Source organism: Helicoverpa armigera, chromosome 7, assembly GCF_030705265.1.
Source record: "Helicoverpa armigera isolate CAAS_96S chromosome 7, ASM3070526v1, whole genome shotgun sequence".
NCBI lineage: Eukaryota > Metazoa > Arthropoda > Insecta > Lepidoptera > Noctuidae > Helicoverpa > Helicoverpa armigera.
The window spans coordinates 889,454-911,736 of NC_087126.1; the positions used below are offsets into that span (position 1 = coordinate 889,454).

General features: G+C 33.6%; 1 protein-coding gene and 1 long non-coding RNA gene across 2 annotated transcripts in view; both read left to right on the forward strand.

Moving 5' to 3' along the window:
* The first annotated feature begins 14,412 nt into the window (after window positions 1–14,412).
* Window positions 14,413–15,883, forward strand: LOC110379845 (GS homeobox 1). Its single transcript, XM_021339657.3, has one exon. It carries the CDS (start codon window positions 14,454–14,456, stop codon window positions 15,339–15,341), a length of 888 nt encoding a protein of 295 aa, XP_021195332.3. The 5' UTR covers window positions 14,413–14,453; the 3' UTR covers window positions 15,342–15,883.
* Window positions 15,884–20,760: 4,877 nt separating this feature from the next.
* LOC135117105 (uncharacterized) overlaps window positions 20,761–22,283 on the forward strand; it is a 43,773-nt gene continuing 42,250 nt past the window's right edge. Inside the window, exons 1-2 of the long non-coding RNA XR_010276649.1 lie at window positions 20,761–20,938; window positions 21,167–21,209. This is a non-coding gene — a long non-coding RNA (uncharacterized LOC135117105). The remainder of the gene's footprint in view (window positions 20,939–21,166; window positions 21,210–22,283) is intronic.

A 22,283-nucleotide genomic window follows, 5' to 3' on the forward strand; every position in this document is an offset into this window, starting at 1 on the left:
TGCCAGAAACATAGACATAGAAACCAAATAATATCTGTATTTGAAAAAGCAGAAAAATAAGTAACAAAATTCCATTTCGCAAAACGATATCGCTATCAAAATAAAATAAAAATTTTGTTCATTTCCCGTTTCTTCCATCATTTTATCTTTCAAAAAGTTCATTGGACCGAGAAGGTTTATCTTATTTCTTGTCCCGTGTCATCTCAAACGGATGAACATCACCTTTTACCCAACATCTGCCAAAAGGTCATACGCAACATATCAGACGCTAAATGCCCAAATAAAATCAAAAAATCATAGATAATCGTTCACCATAACTAATTTCCATTCTATACATAACAATATCAAGTAGCACTCAGAATTTTATAATGGCGACAAAGCGTCTGACTTGCAAAAGAAAAAGCAAGAGGCATGCGTGAAATTCCTTTATAAAATTAATGCGATAACTTAGCATCAATTCACAAGCGAAATTGATCTTTATTGCTATAGTTTAGTATCTTAAACCATCGAATTTGTCAATGAAATTTTTTTTGACATCAGAAGGCAACCGAACACCAAAGCTATAAGATTCAAAATCGATATAATTTCAACAAAATTTGGTTCAAAGTAACAATGGTGTCTTTGGGAGAATTTGTCGCCGATGTCAAACGATGGCTTGAATGGAGCGAAGAGATGAATGGACCAATGAATAGAATTATTGGCGGCAGTTATGCAATCAATTAAAGAGGGCGGTGCCACGAACGGGCCCTTTAGTAACCCAACACCTCGGGCCACGAAACCCAAAGGCCACGACAAAACTTTAAATTGAATTTATAATTTTTAGAACCTGATAAAGAGTTTTAGTCAACTTTTATTAAATTTTGTCTTTGTTGAAGCGAAGGTTGTAGCTGATAAAATTTTACCAAGTTTATTATGACTCCGTTCTAATGGGAAATAACTTTCGAAATTATTTGGAAGCTTGATATTAACGATAATATTTAATGTTGAAGTTTATTAATTTTACATTGAGTGTAAAGTTTTACAACGATCGTAAAGAACTTAATGAGAATCGTTTGAACATTGCTAGATTACTCCAGAGTGTCATTTTAGTTATTAACTCTTCTGTTTATTATTCAGATCACTTTGCTTAAGAGGCTGTGAGATGTAGCTATCATAGGTACTTTATTTTAATAACTATTTATGATTGATACCCTTTTAGCTATCATTTACAATACCTAATAGCGTCTTGTGCCAATCAATTTCAAGTATATTTGGCACATCAAAAATCACATTAAAATCGCTCCCGCCCACGCTTCACTCACTTCATAGCCACACAAGATACACACATTCTATAAAGCCCGTCGCTCACGAGTCAAAGATACCGCTACCTAAACACGGCGACATTTTACACCGAATAATATTTTACAGAATACATTGAAAGATTTAATGAATGGGCCCATACATTAGGCTATAGATTCTCGTACTTACAGAATGTATGAATGGAATGTCAAGTGACCATATCTAAGGAAAGAAGATTGTAATAGTATTTCATAGACTGGTTTGTGAATGAAGATCGATTTGTAGTTACAAAAAAATTTGCTGTGAATGCAGTAAGTAATGTTAGTTATATAATAAATGGTGTTATTTCTGGCACAAGTGTTGTAGAAGATTTTGGTAATAATGCTGGTAAACGTTTAGTCACCGAAAAAATATATTGCTTGGTAGGTACTTACAAGTTGTAATGGCAAAAATATAAACTGTTTGTGAGAAACCTATGTCAACTGCATAATATGTTAAAGTACAAAATTGTACACGGATTTGTACGGTGTGTGCGAATGTACACCTACTTATATCATTTTTTTCTTAATCGGAATTTTCCTAATCGCTAGATAAATACACTATATATCTTATATTGTGTTTCTATACTTTGATATTTATAATTATTGTATTATTTAGATACTCGATACGGTTCCCTTAAAATACCAGCTCCCATAAATTCGATTACACTCAAACCCTCACAAAATCCCATTTATTCGCACTATCATCAAAATAACACCATTTAATCCAAACTGCATTCCAACTTCCTGTTATAAAATACCGGATGTGACGTCAAATGTGACCGGCACGCGGCGCGCCGGAAGTGCGTCACAGTTCAATTTGCCGCCATATTCAAAATTAGTAGTTTAACAGGCTATTGGTTTTTCTGATCGTTTGTTTTTGATGTTAATACAATGGATATTTGATTAGGAGTTTGCGATCCGTTTTGGTTATGGTTCGATGGGGTAGGAAAAAACGTGTAACCGCCGAGATCATTGTAAAAAAACTTACAGTGATAAGTTGTTTCTCAGTAGAGCGGCCTGAAAGATTTCGCCAGTTGTTGAATTCCAAGCGAACCAAACTATTAAACTTGAACGCTATAGGTGAACGTCTTTGTGACGATGGTTTAAGTCTAGTAATAAAACTGGTACTTTTTAAGAAAGTATTATGATCTATCTAGAATATAAGTTCACCCAAAAATCTCATGTAAAAATAAAACATTCAATAACAAAATACAATCGCCAAAACCCTACGATCGTTTTATCAAACGTATAAAAATAAATTACATATTTCTACCAATACCAAATCTTCAATTCTTCACAATTGAATCACAACAATAAATCCTAGAGTCAACCCTTCAATGCTTCCGTCACGACATTGAAAACTTATAAAGCTACAATATCGGTCGAAAGGACCGGAAGGGACTGGACAGTTAACCCTTTACTTTTGTGTTCGACAGTCAACCTGTCAATAGTTTATGTATCTATTCGGACATGGTTTTTGTAAAATGATCTTGGATTTGTTGGTTTGTGCGAATATAGTAGGATTTTTTTGGGTAAGTATATAATAGATATGTTACATTATATGTACTTACACATACTTTCAGTAGATGGCCTTATAATACGTTGAATAAATTAAAATTTTTCGCTATACTTTACGCAAGCGTTTGAAAGATGTTCAAATAATTATTTTTTGGGGCTGCCCCATATATATGATTATTGACAGTGACATAATATTTTATTAACACTACATGAAAATATAAAACAAATAAATATTATATTTTCCCTTATCGAATGCCACGACTAATAAGTGTAAAAACGATTCTTCAATCCAAAACCTTCAGGAATAGTTTACTGAACTCTTCAAAAAAAAAAAACTTACAAACTCCACTCGGCTGACCATCCTTCGCGTCCCTCCGCGGACATTCCCAAAACTAATAAAACTGGTCCCCCAACAATGACACTGCAATATCGAGACGAGTGTGCGAAACTAATCATGTTTTGGCGTGGAACATCAGCTATTTCATTACTACCCTCCGAGTGTGATTTGATATGGCATTTGATTACCATACGTTTGGAGGGAATAGCGCGTGATGTGACGTTTCTGGTGTTGGGTTCGTGACGTTAGTTAGCTATGAATAAGCTTATGTAACAAGTATTGCAAAAACACTATTTTACTAGTTTTTAGGGACATATATAATTTTTTTATGTATTTATTATAGCTTATAATAATTATAAATTATTTATACCAACTTGTTATCGTATCCCTAGGGAACCTTTTTTTTATTCTGACATAAAATATAGCGCACCTCACTCAGGATAGGAGGAATAGTGCAGCTTTCCAACAAGGAAATAATTTTGAAACAGTTTTGGAGCCCCGCGGTACAAACAAAAAAACAAATCTTATGTCCCCACGTTACAATCAATATAGATAACATTATAATGTAGACGAATTCGTAATATTAACTGTCATATTTTAATGATTGGCTAATATTTGTTAGGTATAGTTACAAGTCATCTAAATAAAAAAGCTATACATAATTAAATAAATTGAACCGGTTACACTATCCCTTTTAACTGAAATGTGTACACTACACTACACTTCTAATCAACCTTATCAAGGACCTAATAATCCCAAATTTCAAAGCAAACAGACAGCTATCAACCAGTCACGCTAATACGAAGCGGGACTAATTCCATGTTTTACAACAATGTTGTCACCCTTTCGTTTGTAATTTATTTCGAAACACGTGTGGACACCCTAGTGCTAATGACACTCGTAACTAATGCGACATTTATACAGTTACAAACAGAGAATTAATTTAGTTTATATTTTTAAATTAAAGTTTTCATGCTCATGTAAAGGGCAGCTGATGTTGTAAGCAAAGAAAAACTGCAATATTGCATAAAGATTAATGATATCTAACGTCCATTTATGAATGTAAGGAAATCAGTTAAGTACGCAATTTTTTCAATTCAATTTTTTTTCAGGTAACCTAAAAAGACTGCTACAATTTTTCAACATGCATTTTCTCATCTGGCGTTTTTGTCACGTCTACTATTTCACTTACACTTTTAAAATATTTCATGTACAGTGACAATTCAGTTTAAATTCAATGAACAATGAAAAATAAATCCCAAATGCAGTTTCTCACAAAATTAAAACACGATTTATTGCGCGAAACCAAGTAAATGCCTACTACTTAATTATGCCAGTCGAAGCAAAATCGTAATAGATCAAAATAATTCCCAAAGTATGTTGTAGAATATCTCATATTCCTCGAACATGTGCAATAAATCATAAAAATATATTCTATATCGCTCTCCAGGGCTTTCAAGGGCTTCGTTTGCAAATCTAATAGTTGAAAATTAATTAACAAAACTTGCTGCAGCGCATATTGAAATAATAAATCTTAAAAGCAAAATACTGAGAATATAAAGTCAATATTTCATTTATTAAAAGTTATAACTTGGAGTTACGCGTCACATGGCAATCTCTTACTTTAATTTGAAAAAAAATCAAGTAATAAAAAACGTTTTTTTATTTAAAAACAAATAAGGGTGGGTAATCTTCAAGTAATCTATGCTTTTGTTTATGCTCATGATATGCATATAAACTGTTAACTTTCACTAGGATTATCCCATATTAACAAAAGGCTATATATTCTAACTAGCCCAAAGAACTTATTTAATATCACCCTGAATTATCTAATCATAATAAACACAAAAAGTTTGTAAATACATTTACATGATACCTATCAAGATCTTGATAAATATTATATGTAATTGTGAAATCAAGATACCTAACTATTTTAATGGAAGCCGTCTTAATAACTTGTATTTTTAAGGACACAATATTCATATATCAGTTAAATGTCACAGGCAAAACCACGTGCAAACCCTAGCGCATTTAAGAGATTACTTTCACAAGACTAACGGGCACCCTTCTTTAAGCCAAGGCTTAGGCGACTGAAACGACCATCATTAATATAAACTTATGTAACGTAATAAGGCCTCAAAAGTAAGTAAATTAATAACGCAACTACAAAGTCACGTCGTGCAGTACATATGATATCAACTAAGGTTTTAACCCCAGTTTTAAGTTGCAAAACTCTGGACTTTAGATATTAATTTCAATTTATGCAGTAAATAAGTGCTGTTTATATTCGTGTTCTTTTATGAATAAAACATTAGATAAATAACATTACATACATGTAGAAGATGAACAAACAAATAAATGAAATATGTAAATTGGGAAGATTTTTTGAATCAATGCTTCTGCATGTCTTTCGCAATAGATAACTTAAGAAATAGGCGTTATAATCCTGATTCAACAGTACATATAAAAAATGGTTCAAAGCTCAAAACGTCAACAAATAAATAGTTCTTAGTCACTTTACTTTATTCTCAATCAATTTATTGTCAAAACACTCAATCTCAAGTCTAAACGAAACCATAAGAAAAGAAAAATATAAACAATGCCCTCTTTAAACAAATCAAACACTTTATACGAAGTGGCTCTTAATTTCAATTAAACCAATATAGCTTTAACCTTCTCAATTACAATTGACTAAACAATTGGTTAATTGTTCAATTGAATTACAGTCAAAAGTTACCCAAAACTCTGTCACCTAAGAGTACCGAGCACACTGCAAACATTTAGTCGGCCGATAGTTTGTTTGGGCTCATAAATAGTATGAAGATGAATGGTAGTACGCACATAACAAAGATCAGGTATTCAGCCAGTATCACAACGACAAAAACTTTGTTTGGAATCAAGATTTTGTTAAAAATATATTGCCAGATATGGAGCCAGTAAGTTTGACACCAGTCTAACCAAGGGGTATTGAATTGTCCGGGTAACTGGGTTAAGGAGGTCAGATAAGGCAGTCGCTCCTTGTAAAACACTGGTACACAGTACATCCGATTAAACTGGAAGCCGACCCCAATATAGTTGGGAAAAAGGCTTGGAGGATGATGAGGTGTCAACTATCGGCCGACTGTTTAGTTTTCAGTGTGTACTCTTAGTAGTTGAAGTGAAATAAACAAAACACTACGTCTATCAAAAGAAAGAGCACAAAGAACTTGCAGCATAAAGCGCTGGCTGTGATAAAAAGCCGGTGCTTGTACAAAGCGTAAAAGCGCTTTATATGTATTTATTGGTAAAAACTCTTGTACAATAGCGAATAGCATTTGTGATTGCATTTTGTGGCGAGCTTACAATTGTTGGTGTGTGGTGTGAGGGATAAATATTAGCGTTTGGGGTGCAAAAATGTACTGAGGTTACAACAGCGTTCGATGTTTTTGTGCTTTAAGAGAAACCCCCATTTTATGATATAACAATAAACAATTTGACAATTACTAGCAACTTTCTGATTGTTTTTGGCTGAGCTGGTTTAAAAAATTGGCCTTACTGAGACACACCAAAAATATAAAAAAAAAAGTTTATGAAAGTGGCCAAAACAATATGGAACCACGAGAGATTATTCAATGATTAATTCGAAACTATTTTGTTTGTTACACTGCTTGGCTAATACATTTCGATTACCTTGTATGCTTGTTCCTTGCACCACACCCCCAACTCAATACTCAACGATTTGTCAGCTTCAATGGCCACTTAGCGCAAATCTTTGTTCGTACTTTGTGCTGCTGTAATTACGTGCTCCTAACATAAGTGTCGTGAGAATATTACTTTTAGTTCACTACTGTAGGATTTTCTTACCGAAAGTCTGTATGGGTCAGAGAATTAAACTAAAATTATTTTATTTTTGAGAAAGCGGGTCAGGCATATTTGTGTGCGAGCGTTCCTGAGCCTAAGTATACAAAGAAAATGTGCATGCATAGAAAGAAAGAAAGAAAGAAAATATTTTTTATTGCGCAACAATAGACGCATACACACACTTAAAATTAGGCACATTATACAGAAATAATGATAGAAGGGGAAAATATGCGTCTTAATAGGTAGGCATAGGAACTATGAATAGGGTAAAGAGTACCTACTTCTGTGGTAGAATGTCTGATTACCATAACTACTAGACAGCCAGGTCTGGAAGTCTGATACGTAGTCCCCTCGTACAACCTTGTAAAACCAACTTAGATCTCCGATATAGTTGCTAAAAGGCTAGACAGTTGAGGCCAATTGTTTTCCACTTACAGATATTAAGAATTCCATACCAAATTGACTAACTAATTTCCAAATATTCGATTACCAATTATTATTCCAGCTATTGGAACCTGAGTATCAAATTAATTTCCTTTCAATAAAATTCTAGCTCTTACGGAAAACATAAATAATTGGGAAGCAATTTAAACTTGCGACTTGAAATTAAAATATCGTTGAAAGGTAAGCCCTGAACAAATTGTTGTCCAATTTTATGTGATATATTTCTCAAAGTGAAACTTTGATTGAATTTTACTTAAAAGTTCGAGAACTTAGGTTTTTATTAATTGAATTGTGATGAAATATGTTTTAGTAGTATTGTAAGATTTCAATTCCATATAGTACTAGTATTATTTTTTTTTAATTGAATTAGGTATATCAATATGATTGTGATTTTTTAAATTTGAATTAAGTTTTGTGCCACACCTTTAAGCGTGTATACTGTTACATGGTAAAAAATATTAGGCAGGCTTTATCTCTAGATTAGATACATACTTAAGTAAGTATTTACTTACGACCAAAGCCCTCCTACAACTACACAGTTAATGCTGATGGTCAGTTATTTTGTGTACCATGTACCCGGACCTTTAGATCGAAGTTCGGTTTTGCTAGCCACATTAGAGCCTATCATAACAACGACCCGGGTTAGACATTTAGGAGTCGCCGTCGCCGGATACGGCTTGGACGACATGATGATGATGATGATGATGAAGTAAGTATTTTTAGTTGAATATAAGTAAGTAACTGTATTATATAGCACCACAAAATCAAAACATTCTGCTTTATATATGAATGTATTTTCAATACTAGTCACTCCAGCCTATATTTTATTTGAATATTTAACCCCTCAAACGCTGGCAATTTATAATGAATACTCTTAAAAGTATAATAATGTTGTAATAACATGTGCTGTATGTCGACGACATGTTAAAAGCTTTCCGAGCTGGTTTATTAACTTTAAAATGTCATGTTATTGTGTTGTAATTTTATTCATCAACATACTTTTAAGAGTATATTTTCACTTTGTTATGAGTTTTCTTTGATATAACTTCGTAGGAAAATAGAAATATATACGGTCATTGTTTACTACATTATATCTTCAGTTAATATTTAAAAAATACAGGTATCTATGGCCTTAACAAATGAATTTGATTCAGCTAATGTAAACTACCGGTTTATTGAAGAAAGAGTGCTTTAGAATATTTTCTAAACATTCTACAGCAAGTTCACTCTCTTTACAGGAATTAATGTCTAATTAGTACGTCAGCCAGCATTAAAACATTTCTCTATTCACCTCTAAGCTTTTCTATAAAAATATGACTGGCCAGTGAAAACCAGACTATTTTATAAACGGAACACAAACTGGAAAAAAAATAAAATTAAAAAATCCGTTCCACGTACCCTTTCCATCGTAACCCAATGAGTCGTCCATTAATTTTTCGCTTTGATCTCAAAATTTACCATAGGAGTGACTTTCGTTTTTTTTGGATTACACCCCTCTTATTTTCCGTTAAAAGCTGTATTAAAGTCAGATGTTTTAATCGAGTTTAATGGGACGAAATAATATGTTGCAGTTGGTTTTGATAAAGTTTGAAGATAGTCGAAGTCAGAAATTAAATATTTGACTGCTCCAAATAGTGACTAATTAGATGCCAAATCTTGTTGATTTACCGCTAAGATCTAAACTAACGAAGCACTATCGAAGTATCTGAGATTGCTCATATTGATATATTAGGAGCAGAGTTGTAAAGCTCGACTTAATTACTCACAAATATTAAGTGTAACTATTTATCCTTAGGTCAAAATATAGCTACACTTTAATAAATTGAATGAACATTTTAAGTCATCCATCCTAAAATAGGAATGAATGATTTGCTAATAGTTTCTTTGATTGGTGGTATCTTTAGGAAAAATATGGAAACGTATTTTTTTTCACTAACCATAGACTCCTACGAGAGAATAGACATGAACGAAACCTTATGTCTCCTAAAATGTAACGCTGCTCCCAAGATACACCATTACCCTATACATATTATTAAAACTTACCTCCACAACAACATAAGCCAACAGCCAACTCCTCAGTAGTTTGAATCTAAACAAAATTAGGTCCAAGTTGGACGTGGCAGATGGATCACCGTGTTATCTGGCGGCGCGGCGCCTACCTCATCAATCCTGCCGTGTCTTGTGTTTATTATATCGCGTACGTGTTGCTGGGTGTTGAGAACCTTAGGGAAGTTTTGGAATTTTCTAGAACGTTCTAGATCATTGTTTAGTTCGTGGTTGTCTCTCTTTTTTCTGCTATGTATTCCATATGGTGGTGGAGTCAGCTTTAGTTCGCGGTTGTGTGTAGACCTATGAAGCAACTAAGTGCAGCTACGTTTGAAGTTGTTTGATTGGGATTACAGTAGTACCTACTACACAACATTTCAGAAATATCTCTATAATATGTTTCAAAGCTGCTTAGTAAAGAAGAAAGAAAGAAAGAAAGAAAGAAAATCCATTTATTTCGAACACACGAATGACGCAAGAAACAAATAAATAAATATGGCACAAAACAAACAATACAGTGAACATAAAAAGGAAAAAAACGCTGCAATTGCGTCACTCGTGCGTGAAAGGGACAGCGCTCAGCATAAATGCTGTATCTCGCGCACGCAGGCACGAGACAACAGCGCTGGTTTTCAGCGCTGACCCACCACGCGTCCTAGCCGGAACTACAAAACTTTAACGCTGTTTCGGCATAAATACACTAAATAAATAAATACATAAATATATGTATAAGTAATGTAAATTTAAACAGTTACAAGAACGATGTAAACTAAACAGAAGAACACAAACTAAAAACAAAATATAACACAATATGAGAATATCAGACATAGGACATAGACAAAAAAAGAGCGAAAAATTAAAATAGTCGACCAATGAGCGTCTCGAACCATAGACAGCGCGGTAAGTGTCATGTGTCAAAGATCAGGTTAACCCGGCCAATTACATGTGAGATATGTTATTATGCAATATTATGTGTATCAAGTGATGTAAATAGTGTAATATGTAATATGTAATAGTGTAATATGTAATATGTAATAGTGTAATAGTCGAATGGAGCATAGCTTGATGACAAGAGTGAAATAAATTGTCACTGTCATGAAAATTTAAATAAAAAGTAAACACAGTTTTACGTCGGTTGCTAACAGCACAAACTCTTGGAGTGGTGGAATTTACTTTCAATAGCAATTTACTCAATATCCAATTCTTTACATTCCACATTTTTTACAGATGGTAAACTATGAGGAATTTTACAAGATGCTGAACTATGAGGCAGTAAATAAGGTCACACTTTGCCTACAACATACATTAAGTGTTTAGTATTGAGGCGATGTTGGTATAATTTCCCAGTTAAACTGGGGCACTGTTGTCAATTCATAAGGTACCTGTATTATAGTGCTCAATCTATCAACCTGGCAAATCATAAAATAGGAGTAGAGATACTTAAGTAAGCTCCTTGAGTAGGTAACTTTGAATAGTTTACATGATACACACAAAATACGACAAACACTTTTTAAGGTTTTGTAAGCCAAGAAGCATATAAAAATATAATTGGCTATCATCAAATAGTTGATCAGAAAAAATCCATATGAAAGTTTTTACACGACAAATCGTGTGTAAGAAGTCAAATAGCCACTTAAAAGAACAAACCAAGAAAAAGAAAACCAGTGAAAAGGAACAAGCCAGTGCGTAAAAACTTAGTCAGCACTTCTCACTGACCACCGCTAAAGAAAGTGATACTTTATACAATAGCCCAGTAGTAACACCGAATAACCCACGCCTTTATATTCCTTAAAATCCACCACACAAGAAAAAACTTTTGTCACAAACATTCGTAGCAACAAAAACGCATTGTCGCATTAATGAACTTAAAAATGGTACAATAGTCGCGAAAAATGAGATCAACACTACTCGGGTACGAGCCTAAAATATTTACCAACTTATCTGTTTACCATAACTGAACAAAACACTATGGGAATTTGAACCTTAAGCTTAAGACATAAGAGTTGTGACTGTTAGGGGTGAACGTAAAATAAAATTGGCAGCCACCGATACCTGTCCCGCAAACTTATCGACAGACACAATAGAGTGAAAATTACAATAGAATCGATACTTCATTCATAGCCGTAGCTAAAAACATGAATGAACGAGTCAAAGAGTCGATTTATGAATGAACTGGACAAGTGTACCCCGTAGTGTGCAAAACTCCAGACAAACAGGCGACAGCATTGTCAGACAATTTAAAAGCAATGTTCTTAGAACGGCGGCCATTTTGGATTTAACGGACAAAGCGCAGGTGGTCATTAAATGTCTTTCCGAAATTCATTTCCGTTGTGATTGCGTTTTAAATGAAGTACCTTTTTGAATTTTAGATATGAATGAGGCTGTAACTGTCCGGTAATTAGAAATGGTTTATTCTTGCGATTTCAAAGGCTATTCGAGATAAATTAGGCAGATAGGGTAGGATGAAGTATGAAAATTAGAAATGAGTGGGTGTCATTATAGATGTTGAAAAATGTTTTAAAAACATTCAATTTGTTTTTTTCATTATTTTTCCCATAGAAGAGTTAATTTAGCAAATTAAACGCATTTCTACAAAAAACTCCATATTCACTTTGTCCTTTGAAAAGTGCAAATCCAGCCTTTACAAATCCATACCTACATTTGATGCATTCGACCTGGTTTTTCCAAAGTAAATCTGTTCACTACAAAGCCTGGATGAAGCTTCAAGCATGACGTCACTTCATGGACCGTTGCACTGCAAATCTGCCTATGTATGTAATACTAGGTAGGTTTGTGAATGCACCTCCTAAAGTGGGTTTAGGTCAATGCTTTTTGGTTCGGTTAGTATTTGAATAGGAATGCTATGTTTTGAGAAGACTGTTTACAAAGCGCCCGTATTTTTATTAAGGTTTTGAGATTATTATTATCATCATTTTAAAATCATCGTCATTAAATTGTGTTTGCGTTGTCTCATTGTGTTAGCTTCAAAATTAGTTAAACTTTTCATCTTTAACATTTGGACCACTTAATAATTTTTGACATGTATCGATTTTATAATAAAAGGAAAAATCGAAGCAGCAATGATTCGAATCAAACTGATCTCCGACTATCAATAGCCAATCACGTCATAACATCTCGTTTCAAAACCTCTATTATTTGAAAACAGTTACCTAATTTGCCATATTTTCTATTGTATAAAGTTTCTGAATTATCATTACCGTGTCATACGCCACCTGGTGTAGTTTGACGTGCACACAATTAGAAGAATACCCCCGGTTTGATTCGATAATAACCCTTTATATCTATCTGATTTGTGGGGGAGTTCGATCTTCGACTTCGCATACAAAATTCACCTTTATTCCGATCAGCAGAAATGGCGAAAATACCTTGTAAATTTTACCAGGATCAGATACGCAGTAACCAAGTGTTGTTTGCCCAAACATTGTTATTTTCGTGCCATTGTCTGGCTGACGCGATTCCGTGATCAAATTCGGTGCCGTCAGATTTTTGCTACAAAAGAACAAAAATGCGTTGCAAAAAATATTTGCTGATGATACCAACTGATTTGTAGTTTGTGTGTATTTTTGCTACTTTTTTTCGACTACTGCCTTGGGCCCGGACGCAGCCCTTTACTTGAGAATTGAGACGTACCTACTTTCTCGTTTTTGAGTTTTCTCAAAAGACAATGACCCAGGAAGCAGCCGTAGGCCTTTGTTCAACTTTAGTCGTTACCCTTTGTGACATTGCCAAATTTTATTGGGAACTCTCATTATTTAATTTTGATGGAATAAATCTTGATGGTGTTTTGGCGTGTCTTCTGTTCGTTTTATGTCCTTTGTGTTGTAATTCTGAATATTTAGTAAAATAATATATTTTCTGAAATTAGTTATGTATGGCGAATCAAATTCAACAGATGTATTCTACGAAATCCAGTCGCGATAAACATACAAAACAAATTACCGTTAAGAAAGCAAACTTTGAATATTTACTTACATCGAAATAACCCATATAAAACCACTTATGCACACAAAAGAAAATGTTACTTTACAAATTAATAGTGACATGATAATAACATGAATTGGTTCACAATTATAATGCTCCCAGATTTTAGGGTGCTTTAATATTTCATAAACTAGTTTGGCCAGAGCATATGGGGCGGGGCTATGGTGTGCCCTCCCCATGGCTAGGGTTTCTTTTGCAAGGATCACGCGTGCACCATAAGGATTCAATTATGGGGTATTCATATTTAATTAATATGGTGCGCTGTAGTTTGAGCGAGAGGTTTTGATCGTTGCAAATTTTGATCAGATTTCATTTTGTGTACAAATTTTATATTAAATAAAAACTATTTATTTGGAAATGGGTTAAATCTGTAAGCCTCATTACATTTTTGTTAAAAATACTCGAATACTGATTAAACGATGCCACACTCTTGATCAAATAGCACGAAACTATAAAGAAGCTAGTAGAAATAAAATGCCATATAAACTTATATTTTCATGAAGATACAAAAAAAAAACATGTTTCCAACCCCCAAGATGTTAACAAGTAATAAGTAACACTAACATTTTCACATCTCGTTTAAAAAAACCTGAATAATTTACCAACAAAAAAAAATCAACGTACACATCTCACACATGCATTCAAAACAGTAACCAAATTGGATTTAATGAGACAGATATTAGGGATGTTTCGTGCCATACAAAATTATTCATAGCTACTAAAATGCTCTATTCAAAGTTTTTTTTTCCCCAACTAACACTGGGGTTGACGTCTCACCGACAAAGGGGTGGGCCGGGCCAAATAATTGCCAAAACGCTTCGAGACCCATTGTGTGTATTTACAATAGGGTGCACTAAGTGGGGGTAGTTTTTGTAATTGTTACTTTTAGGAGAGACGCACCCCATATTCAGTAGTATACCGGAGTTCGTGCCACGAGCTACATCAACATGTCTCGGTCGTTCTTAGTCGACGCTCTCATCAGTGATACGAAAGATTGCAAGAAAAATGAACTGTCTAGTGAACCTATACATCCTTACGCGTTGATCGGTCACCACTTGGATCCGCGTTCCAAGTACTTACCTTACCCTTACCCGGGGAACTTGAATAATCTCCTGAACATCGGCCTGCAGCAACAGCGTGCCCCGGATTTGTTTCGACCATTTTTGGAGCAGTTGAATTTCCGTTATCCTTTACTGCATCAACTGCCTCGCCCTGATTTCTACGAAGCTCAAGCTGAACCAAAGCCTTTTGAAGGATACCTGAAAACTGAAGAACAAGAGCCTGTGAACTTTGTGAATAGGCGAAAGAAGTCTGTATCTCCGTATCTTCACCATCCTTATAAAGTGAATACATCTCCTTCTAAGAGTCAAGGACAGCGTTCACCTTCCTTATCCAGTGAAAGTCGGAATGGTACTCCAAGCCCGCCACTCGGTCATCCAGAGGAACTTCTGCCAGGATACTCGAAGGATTTAAAACGTGTGCCACTAAAAGAAGACTCCAGCAAGCGCATCAGGACAGCCTTCACAGGCACCCAACTTCTGGAACTAGAAAGAGAATTCTCAATGAACATGTATCTATCAAGACTGAGGAGAATAGAAATTGCTTCTCGTTTGAAACTGTCGGAGAAACAAGTGAAGATCTGGTTCCAGAACCGCCGCGTTAAGCTGAAGAAGGAGGAATCCCCTGTGTCTTCCGACCCTCGTGGTAAGAACTGCTGCTGCGCAAAGAGTACCTGCTCCTCAAAAGACCAGGAAGCTTGCGATCAGGAACAAATAGACGTGGTTAGTGATCATGACAATAGTTATGAAGCTCAAAACCTTTCTCAGTATTCTTGAAGAGTGAACTTTATTGTGGAAAGACTTGAATATTTTATTCGTGGTTTTGGGATTGAATCCAAGGCTATATAAAGCCTTTTGCGGTAGATTTTATGACTGTTAAATTAATTGACAATGTTTAGACGAGTGTAAATTATTGAGACCTGTGTGAGATTCTGAAGTGCCAATTTTGTGGTTGTGAAAAATTTAATTTTCATAACATTCACTATGATTGTAATTGATTTTTGAGATCGAATAACAAATGATAATTAACTCAATATTAGGACTGAATTTGCTTAAGTTAATTAAGATGTTATAAATTAAAATCGATTCTCAATTTATTTCTACTTGATGAACTATGTTATCACTGCAATTGTTTCTAGTAATTAACAAGTTGTTTAATTAAAATTGATTACACTAATAATGTCTAGATTTTACTGCTTAATATTTGTGATAGCAATAAAACTGTTTGTAACTTACTAAGCAAGTCAGGTCCAAGTTCTAATTAAGTAGAGTACGCTTGTAAAATATTTGTATATTGTTAATAATGTAAATAATAATTTATGAACAGCGATTTGGTATAAATAAGATATATATATTTTGATAAATCTTTACAATTTGTTAGGGTATAATAAAATTGTACGAACTGAAATTTATTGCCTTTGATTTTTCAATTTCAACCCTTATCTCTACTCATGAATTACCTTTGAAAATAACCTTTTATAAAGCACTGAAAAAATATTACATAAACACCAACTTAAAGTTTACAATGGCTATGAAGCTTAGCCGCTAAGTTTAACATTATGTATAATTAAAAGTGCTGCCGAGATCTCCATATTTCGATAAGTAAGTGCCTTATACACAAAATCACTACATTTAATTGATTTTGCAACTAAAGCACACTGTCCAGGCGGATCAACAAATAAATGTTGATATCCTTATTTATCACTATCTTAAAAGCGATACGATAGGCCTAAACCACATAGTATTGCTTTAGATATCGATATGAATTTTAATTCTTACAGGAGAATTTTCTTATTTCTTTTATGAACACAATAGAAATATCTAACGCAATATTTTCAACTTTAAGTAGGAGAACAATGCAAGTACGAATATACTGATTTCATTAAGAGCGTAGTATTTGAAGAGGCCTAAAGAATTTAGGGGACATTTTATGAACGGACCTCTAATAATGCAAGCGTATTGGTGACGAGAATTTCACAAGGAATGCTATAGCGTGTGTGAATTTAATTAAAATTTAATATTGTGTTAGGATGACGTTAGGAATTCAAGGACTTTTTAAGTGGTATGTTTGTAGTTTTTAATATAATACTTATTAATACAAGGTGTTGATTTGCATTTGTGCCATACTTCAGGAGGAGGACATAAAATACGTAAATAATCGATTGGAATTACAGTTAACGGGAAATAGTTAATATGCGCTGCTTTTTATGTCATTGTAATGTCATAGTATTTCAGAAATAATCCAATTTTATGAATGAAATTCATGAGTGATCGTTGCGAATGCTTTGTGTTTGCGTTTGTCTGAGGGCGCAGCACGGTTTTGAGGCCAGTAACACACGCGCCGAGTTTGAAAACGGGTAGTTGGCATTGACAAATTTCCGAAAAAAATAATAAAATCAAAAATTTTTGTATCCATTTTTTTGTTGATTTGGGTTGAGAATCATTAGTATAATTACGTCCTTGACTATGGCACGGATGCAAATCAACAGCTTGTATATGATGAATTAAAACTGATAATATTATAAGAAAGACTCTGTCATAACTGCCTCTTTAGATATAATCTGGTGAATGCCTGAACTGAAAACCTACTTTATCTATAAAACTTTACGAATATAATAACGTGCTTTATTGCTTTCTGAAAATATGTGTTAGCCCACTGAACACACATGGTGTTTACGAAATTTAACGTTTCTGCGAAACATTAATAAACACACATTTAAATTGTTTTTCATAAAACAGTAATGGAACCCAAAACCACACATTAAAGTTGACCACGAAAGCCTCATTTTAACTGCACGCTCTTATTTTAATGTTCTTGTACATTTCAGTTTAATTACAAAGTAAATAATTATTGTTTTTCATATCATAAATGCTGTCGAAATAAATGGTGAACACTGAAAATTATTTAAAAGTTTTGAATATAAATTACGATGCATTTGTTTGCTGTAAAAGGCTTATTAACTAATGTGTAATGAATAAAGTTTTTTGTGCAAAGTATTCATTTATAATAAGGTATCTATATCTACTACAATTTACCCTTTAAAGGCAGTAAGTCATAGTTTATTGACCGATAAACAGTTATACCCATATACCTACACCGTTTTGTTAAATAGCTATTTAACCTAAAGGATATATGAGTGATATTAGGTACCAAGGTAGGTGAAAATTAGGTAGTTTCTTTACTATACCTACACACAAATTAAAAGTGCCTACCTATAATTATACCTACAACTTTATCGTCGGCAAAATACTACCTACACTTAATAATTATGTAACAAAATCTTCTCAACATACCAGAAACTACATATCTAGGCCAAAATTGACCTATAATAACTATCTCAATAAACCACAATACAATTACATTTCAACAGTATTTGCATTTTGCAACTAACTGTCTACTGAAATTCAGATTCAATGAATAATATTCAGAACAATGGGTAATAGACTTTGCGAAACAATGGAAAATGACAATATAACTAACTTGGCGACTTTAAGTGAGAGTAAGTTATATTACTTAGGCTCACTCGCTTCTTCTTGAATTTATAGAAAATCTTTTGAACCGATACATATTCTATTTAAAGTTACTTTTGATTGTATGATGAAGACAACTTTGATAAGATTTTATCATAATGACTGCCTTAAGAAAGATAATTTAAAATACATTTAAGTTTTCTTATATGATTGATTTCGACATTCTAACTAGACGATGACTTATAGGTTTTACACTATTAATAAGATTTTATTTGTATAACTACATAGGCATGCATCGTTTTATTGGAATTTGTACATTACTGAAACAATCTCAATTTGTCTTGGTAACCCTTAAATGGACCAGGAGTGTTAATAATATACCATCTTTGCTTCCGTATTTTACAATCATCCGTTGATGTAATTTTTTGTATCTGCATTTTTTGTATCTTCCCGAAGCCACGCTTTCTGCTTACTTCGCTGTATTGACTTGATCAAGCACTAATTGTATTAAATTAAAGAATATACATAATCAATCTAGGAAAACCAACTGAACCTAATAGTTCCTTCAATCCGGGCGGGCGCTGCCGATTCAAAATAAATGAATCAAGCGAAGTAATTTGTACTTAGTTCGCGACTGGAAACTAGTTGGCGGTCAAATTACTGAAACAACACAAATAATCAAAGTTTTGCTGTCTATCTGTCTTGTTTTAAGTACAAAACTACAAAGCACTATGGTATGGTAAAAATACATATAACTATGATAATGTAACGAATATAAAAACTGCGTCCATAAGTATAATGAAAGCAAAATTAAATGAATTGATCAAAAATATTATACATATTTTTGTGCATATCTCTAAAACGACTGCATAAAATTCAATGAGCATCAGAGAACTATACAAACGAGAACTAGAAGATTTCCCTCCTAAGACTTAGAAACGTAATTTGGCCGTTTTAGCACCATACTTACCGAAAACAATAAAGCCATACTTACTTCTTTTCAATACCAAGTCATAGTTACCATACACCAGCCTGAAATAGATTATTTACTTGACGAGCGAAATGAACAGTTAATTCAATATTTTGTATGCAGCGAACCCTGCAATATCCACTTAATTCCGTAAAATCTCTGTCCCAGTTGTGTATCGAAAACTTTTCAGTCCACTCCACCCTTGCTAATGTAAAAGAAATACAGAAGGTCAACTTAATAACAATACGCCAGAATATTATGTAGGTATTTACCTTCTTTGTCTTTCCAGCCGTTTTATGAAAAAAGAAGCGACATTTTTTTATTGAGAGAAGGCATACCTATATAGGTACCTACATACCTTAGCGCATCCGATTGAAGGAAGAAATCTTTTAAAATCTAAAGATTGTCGGTTAAACAGCTTCAGATTATAAAGTAATATTTCTTGTTTCAAATGCAAATTGGTAGGTTTTTCGTCTTTTAGGAATCGTCCACTCTTATTCGAACCTATCCTTCTGATCATTGTTACTCTATACTCCTTATTTAAATCACCAGCTTTGCTTATTGAGCGTGGCTGCCATCTATTAGTTAGAATATTGAATTGGTCCCAGGTATTCAATTATAAGCAGGATTTCATTAAATTACAGTGAACTGTTTTTATTGAGCAATGCGATTTATACAATTTTGATAATGTTAGATAGATTTCTGAAATATCATGGGCCTAGTGCAATAACGGATCTATAGCCATCAAACTAATCTCAGAGTAGGTAGACCAAAGCAACAAATAACTGACTAATATCTTATTTTCCACTTTCATTCCTTATTATTTTGTCCAAAATCTCCAATCCAATTCAATTACTTGAAATATATTTTGCAACCCTACAACGCAACACAACATGCGTAATAAATCTCCCACGTAGGGATTCTACCTAATGTTTGCCCAACGACCATCATCCATCTAAAATCAAATATCGTAATTATTTGCCAAAAGCATTTATTATCTATGGAGCGACGCTTTGCCGCGTGGCAGCCATACTAGTTAACCCCACTCTAAATACCGTTAAAAATAATTTTGCTGTTCAAATATCGACTCTATGATACAGCAATAAAGCTGTAGTATTATTTTAGCACGTGCAAAATTAAATTTGTAATTCTTGACACTCACAATACACTACCAAAATATTTTATCGTTGATAAATAAATGATAGGGTTTTATTGTTAAGCAATAAAGTTCAAATTGGCGTGTTTTTTATTTTGTTAATGGTATATTCAACTTGGTCTCTGTATAGTTTGCCACGCGGCATCTTTTCATTGGTATCTATTTGAATTTCGAACTTCAAATTCGGAATTTGTTTTTCATCAGCCGGTTCCCGTTTACGATTGGACTGTCATCAAGTGTGTTTTCTATTGTCAAATTAATTTATTTGTGTAAGAGATTTTTGGTCAGCAATTAGGGTGGGAAATTGATTATTTGTTTATGGTATTACGTTAGTATCATTAAACTTGGTTTATTTATAGCCAGTATTAATTGAAATGCGAATACCTGACTGAAACTATCACACTGGAATTTGTTTCCCCATTTACCTTTCCGAGTGCACACCTATTAAAAAATCTTTTAGATTATTCTATTACCTACGCATTTTTAGTCATGTAACAAAAAACACCATTCTCATGTTACACTAAAACCTAAGCACCTACCTAAACATATTTTTACACAGGCAACACTAAAAATTGTAATATTCAAAAACGGAACGTAAGTGAAAATACCATTAGCGTGTTGTGTTTAAGAAGAAGTTAGTAAAAAGGTTATATTATTCAGAAAAGTTCGTAATTTCGCGTGGTGCGTGGCCATTATAAAGTAATCTTGGAAGTCATGATACAGAGTCATGATTTATTCGTTTATACTCAGATTAGGCTCTTCAGACTTTAGATGAAGGTAAGTAATGAGAAGTTTTCTTGCGATGAAATGTTTATGCTTAGAATAATTAGGTCGAATGGATACATTCCGTATAAGTAGCCTACTTACAGTAATATTATACCGCTGAAAACTTCGTTTGTTGTATTTTACTTGAACGCACTAATGTTAGGAACTTGAAAATCTTTTCAGTAGGTTTTACATAAGTAACTAACTTACAAACTATTGAGAATGAATTTTCTTTTCTAGGTGTGCGGAGTAGTCTCCACCTATCTTGGATTTTTGTATGTAGGTAAGTACATAAATAACATTAAACGTGTATGCAATTATTTTTACACAACATCATAAAAAAAATCGCAAAACTTTTTTCAAGAATTAATTGGCGCACCCTCAAAACGGGGTCCTATTATCAAACCTACCAAATGCAACAATAACGAGTGATACAATACAAGGAACAAATGACATGCGAACATATTTGCATGTCATTCGAAACGCTAGCTCGTTTTCCTATAAATCTCCTATCACGGTGACAACCGTGCGCTTTGATAATAGGGCACCAAATTCAAGGACTATGAGTGTTGAGTGTTTATGGATTTTAAACTTTATTTCCGAGTTGTTTAAGTTTAATTTGGTTGAGCTTTCTATAGGTCATTGAATTTTGGTATTTTTTCAAGTAGGGTAAACCGAGGTATAACTGGCCACTTTCAATTATTAGCCACTATTCACTTTGACTGCATAAATTAAGAACTATTCTCATAGAACGCCATCTATTATTTATTTTTAGTATTACCTACTCAACTAGCTTTCATTATAGTGACAGTTTTTTCCTCTATGAACACTAGCGCCAAAAATATCGGTCATTTTGTGACAGCACGCGTACGAGTTCCGACGTGAACGGTAAATCCTTAAATTTTTTTTAAGGTAATGATTGAATTTAAAAGTGAATTTTGTAATACTTCGTGTAGTAAACGTGAGTTGTTTGTGTTTGTGGTATTGTATAGATGGTAAACGATCGTTTTTTAAGGTTTTATTCTGTCAGTATCTATAATAAAGCGAGATTCGTTGGGTGGCCAGTTATTGATTTTCATTTTTGTGTATTTTCATTTATTGGCCACTCATGCCAGTTACTGAATTATACGCTAATGTCCGAATTTTACGAAAAAATAAACATATTTAGAATGAGTATAAGGCACACTATCGTGTAAAAAAAATCCAGATAAAAATATACACGTTTATCAGTAACTGGCATGGGTGGCTAATTACTGATAGTTGTATGGCCAGTTACTGACGGATTTTTTTTTGTTGGACAGATTTTCTGAAATGTCTTTAAAAAAACGCCAATACTCTAAAGAGGCAATAGAAAATG